This window comes from Brienomyrus brachyistius, unplaced genomic scaffold (assembly GCF_023856365.1).
Source record: "Brienomyrus brachyistius isolate T26 unplaced genomic scaffold, BBRACH_0.4 scaffold60, whole genome shotgun sequence".
In the NCBI taxonomy this organism is placed as follows: domain Eukaryota; kingdom Metazoa; phylum Chordata; class Actinopteri; order Osteoglossiformes; family Mormyridae; genus Brienomyrus; species Brienomyrus brachyistius.
Window position 1 is genome coordinate 1,920,115 of NW_026042335.1, and position 5,163 is coordinate 1,925,277.

A 5,163-nucleotide genomic window follows, 5' to 3' on the forward strand; every position below is an offset into this window, starting at 1 on the left:
TACGTCTCTGTGCTCAATTCAAACGGAAAATGTCGCCAAATCCATTCGCCATTTCACTATGTGCTGGCTAGTCATGGCGCGAGCATTAGCTACGGACGCGAACAGCTTCAGCTTATCTTGCCACAATTCAGCTCGACTGTTTAAACTTCAGCCAAACACAACATTCTGTGTTAAGTGAGAATTCTAACGATAAATAATAATTACTTACATCGTTCAATGGGCGCCCTCGGAATATCTGTCCTACCGCTACTCCCATGCACTTCTAACTTAACTCGTCCATCTGTGTGGGGGTGCGCAAGAACGATGGGTGCCGCGAAGCTGCAGGAAAACAAACTTCAAAACCTGCACGGAAATATATTAAACGTGGAGGAGTTAGTCGGCAGAAGTGAGGAATTACAAAAAAAAAAAAAAAAAAAAACGATTTCTTAAGAAAAGATCATAAAACAGGAAAATGGTCAATAGCACATGGAGTGATATTGCACACTGTACCTTGATTGTAACATAACTGCTCTATAATATATAATCGATTATATGCAATAGTGTTCAGGATTTGGGTGAAGTGTACTGTACACAGCACAATAATCATTGTGATAATTCCACACTTGCTGCAATACGTTTTCATTACTGTATTGGGGATATAAGCGGTCCGATAAATACGTACGCCTTGTGCTAAATGTGGACCAAAACAGACGGACCGCCCAGCCCAATTTTCAAGGACTATTCTTGTTCCAAATAATTGCCACAACGGGCCGACCAGATTTAGCCCATAAAATAATGTCCTGTGGACATTTGTTGCTCAGTGGCTTATGTCTAAGGTGGAAACTAGGGAATAAGATACGAACTTTAACCTCGTTCCTGACAGACATGTGAAGGACCGTTTTTGTTTTTCATTTTTAGAAACGTAGCCGAGGAGAAAAAATATGAAAAAAAAAATTATTTATTTTTTTTTATTTCGGGAATTCGTGATTTGACTATTCTTACATAATACAAAACTTAAATTCTAAGATAAGCACGGTATACATTTTCCAAAAGTGATGTTAAAAACACTTGTTCTTCTTGTACAGCTGATTGTGCGTAGAATATATCCCCCCCATCAATTTCGAGTCTCAAATATAGATTTAAAAATAAACGTTACGGTATCTTAGCAGAATGTGACGCAAAAGTGCGGTTTTTGCGTATTAGAACGTAGCTACACGTCATTTCGAGTGATATAAAAAGGAGAAAGAGACGAGACATCCACATTTTTGAATAATGATGGCACACGACATGGAGCGAGTACTGATGTCCCCGGCGTTTGAAGTGTTCAACAAGCTTCGGCTGGCAGGACAGCTTTGTGACGTGGTCCTCATCGCAGACGGTGTTAAATTCAACGCCCATAGAGTAATTCTGTGTGGCTGTAGCTCCTACTTCCAGTAAGTAGCTGTGACCCATATATGAAGATGCGAAAACAGCAAGGAGTCAGTTTTTATCTCTCGTTAGCAATGACTTCTCCTTGGCAATAAGGCTCTAGGATGACAGAAAGTTTATATTAATATACATTATATTAAATTATATTAATGTAGGTCAGTGCTGATCAGAAATATTTCTGATGAGTGTACCACCTTAACTTTTAACATATAATAATAATAATGATAACAATAATAATGGTATAAATATATAAAAAGGGGACCATGTCAAACAGGCAAAACAAAGTATTCCGGGGGACTTGCCCACCAGCCCAAGTAAAATATATTAAAGGGGGAGCTACTGTTGGAAAAATAAGAATTAAAGCCACCGGTCCCTAGTTCTTAGATGCCTATGTGATCATCTGTAGCAGGGGGACCTTATCTCTGCTTAATTTCCATTTGGGGGTCCCTGGTTCAGAAGATTTAGAAAACCCCTTATTTAACTTTGCCTGCAAAACCCATATTTATTAGATGAGTCACTTCTGGATTGTGTTTCAGGGCTCTGTTCGCCAGTGACTGGAGTGATTCAGGAAAGCGGGAGTACCAACTCCCAGGCATTTCCCCAGAAACATTGAGGCAGGTCATAGAGTACGCCTACACGTACTCTGTGGTCATCACAGCTGACAATGTGGAGAACCTCCTGGCAGCTGCTGATTATCTCAGTGTCTTGGGCATCGTGCAGCGCTGCTGTGATTTCCTGCATGAGCAGCTCTGCCTCAACAACTGCATTGGCCTTCTTAAAATCGCCGATGTCTACTGTGTAAACGAGCTGCACCAGTCTGCATTCAACTTCATCTTGAAAAACTTCAAGGAGGTTGCCATCAGCTCAAACGAGTTCCCAGAAATAAGTCTTGAACAACTTTATGACATCATAGAGCAGGATGAGCTTAATGTCAGAGAAGAGGATGTGGTGTTTGAGGCCATCCTCCGGTGGATCGAGCACGAGCCTGCCACCCGAGAGGCCCACATTTCAGTCCTATTGCCCAAGGTGAGTATAGTTATACTATGTTCTCATTGACTTGTGTATATAACAATAGAATGCTCATTGAGTGAAGTCCTTATTACTGTAGCTAGAGACTGAACCTCCATTTTCATGTCCCATGAGTCTACAACCAAGGCTTCCAGGTATTACACCTGGGAGGAGAGTGTAACAAATAATGGAAAACAAAACACTCAGATGTCTTACATTAAACAAGTGTTAGCTGACACATCTGAGACTTTCAAAGTAAATAGCTTCAGCTAAAGAAATTAAAATTTGCACTTACTGCTGTATCCTTAATGTTAGGAATTGCTCATCTCCAGAGATTCACAGAAAGCACTAAGGAACTCATGGGAATTCTCTCATTCTCTCATTGTTTCCTGTGTAGATTCGGATGGCTCGTATGGATTCGGAGTACTTCATGAAAATCGTCAAAGCCAACGATCTAGTGAAGGCCAATGCAGCGTGCAGGCCAATTATCACTGATGTACTGAAGATGATATATGATCTCGACAATGAAAGTCCACGATCTGACTTTGAAAGGCCACTGATTCGCCCGCGCCTACCCGCTGACATCTTATTGGCCATTGGTGGCTGGAATTTCCGCACAACAAATTGGATTGAAGCCTATGACACCCGGGCCGACCACTGGGTCGATATAACGCAGGGGCAGGAGACTCGCCAGTCCGGCCATGGCAGTGTGTGTTTAAATGGCTTCGTGTATTGTTTTGGGGGTTATGATGGCCATAATTTCACCGATGCTGTGCGCAGATTTGACCCTGTCGCACGGACATGGCAGCACGTGGCCCCGATGCACTGGCGCCGCTGTAGTGTCAGTGTGGCCGTAAGTAACGGCTTCATCTACGTGATGGGTGGCCGTTTAGGCGTGTCGCCTCTGAATATCGTAGAGCGATATGACCCAAAAGCCAACGAGTGGACCATCATCCAGCCCATGAACGAGGAGCGACAGGATGCCAGTGCCACCACCCTGAATGGAAAGGTAGGTTAATAGGAGGGCGTCTGACTGTGGTTACCCTCATTTTCCCCTTGAAATTGATTATGTTACATACTCAGTAGCTCGCTTTGTCTTCAAATGGTTGATTTCAATCCATAATTGTTAATTCAGTAAACGTCAGTGTTTAGATAAAACATAAATGACCTTGCATTGTTGCTCTGCATTAGTGGCACATTGGGCAGTGCTGTGGTGTCCAGCTCTGTGTTTTTGCAATTTTGCCCACAGCCCAAGACTTGTGAGATACAATAACTGGTGTTAACGTAGGAGCTTTACCCAATTCCAGTCCTGGAGGGTCAGAATCCTAAACAATTTGCAGATTTCCCTATTCAAACAAACCTAGTGAACTTAATTAGCTGATTAAGCTGCGGTTCACAAGGGAAATGATCACAATTAACTGTAAATTCCCTACCAATGCCCATGTGCTTCCTGTGGTAGGTTCCAGGTTCACCACCACCCTGTACTGAATAGACTTTTATGGAAGATGGATGGATTAAACATCTATTAGCTAAATGTACATTTACGCTTTCTAGATCTCCATCTCCAATCATTTACAGCATAACACACATCACTTGTGAACCATCTTTCCTAGATATACATTTGTGGGGGTAGCAATGGAGCTCAGACCACTTCCACTGCGGAGTGCTATGATCCTCTCACGGGCGAATGGACCTTGATCGCTCCCATGCGCACTCGCCGACGTGGCCTTGGAGTAGCTGCATATCAGGGAAACATCTATGCGGTGAGTGATTCCTTTCTTGTACTCTGAAACAAAGGAGTCAAATCTCAAGATATATCTGAGACTCATATTTTTTGTCACTGCTGCTGTGTCACAGATTGTAATGCGCTTAAAACAAACAAAAGAATTCAGTGGATGAAATGACCTGCTGGGAAGGCCCATCTCAATACACATATGCTCCCTGCAAACGAATACGCTTAGTAAAGCTTAGATTTTTGATTACAGTTATATTCTGTAGTTCCAGACATAATTGCTCTGTTTGTTGTTTTTTTCAGTGTCTGACCACAAGTATTATTTTTAGTACTAATAAAAATAATAATAAAAGCAAAATATATGATCATAAGAAGTATTTTTTTGATGGTTGACAGTTTTCGCTGAATTGTACAGGTTTTCTGTTGCCCAAATTCCCTTTTTTCACTGCAGTTATGTTGACATGTATGTTGAACACAAATTAGTTATAAGCTTGTGTAGCTATATAGACAATGGGAGGTTCTGTGCAGCCTGCTATTATAGGGCGATAATTCCTTAAGAGTTCCTGACTTTGAGAAAGCTGATATTTACTTATCCGTTTGGTACCCGAGTGATCACTTACCATTGGTGTCTTGCAGGTGGGCGGTACCAACGGGGTTCATGCAGTGCGGAGTATGGAGGTTTATGACCCTGCAATTAACCAGTGGCACGCTGCGCCTCCCATGAGACAACAAAGAAGCTATTTCGGCATCGCAGTGGTGGACGGCTTGCTGTTTGTAATGGGAGGCTCCGATGGGTTCGAAGTAACTGCAAAAGTGGAATGTTTCAATGCAGAGAAAGGCAGCTGGTGCCGTGCGCAGGACATGATTACGCCCAAGAGGAACTTCAGCTGCTGCACAGTGCCTGCGCACCCCCGCTTCGTACAGTATGCTGCACCTCGCCCACCTGCCCCCATCTACCTGCCTGGTAGGTAACCAGGTTATCATGTCTAACGTTAATGCTTCGTACATTAGACCTA

The 5,163-nt window shown here is 42.8% G+C and overlaps 1 protein-coding gene across 1 annotated transcript; it reads left to right on the top strand.

Annotated features, from left to right (window-relative positions):
• Positions 1–1,198: 1,198 nt before the first annotated feature.
• On the top strand, positions 1,199–4,948 carry LOC125725050 (kelch-like protein 10; the record flags this gene model as incomplete). The annotated part of the gene is made up of 5 exons (XM_049001598.1): positions 1,199–1,412; positions 1,944–2,433; positions 2,813–3,424; positions 4,029–4,178; positions 4,784–4,948. Coding segments are annotated over exons 1-5 (1,578 nt in total), but the record flags the coding sequence as incomplete, so codon positions are not given.
• Positions 4,949–5,163: the final 215 nt, after the last annotated feature.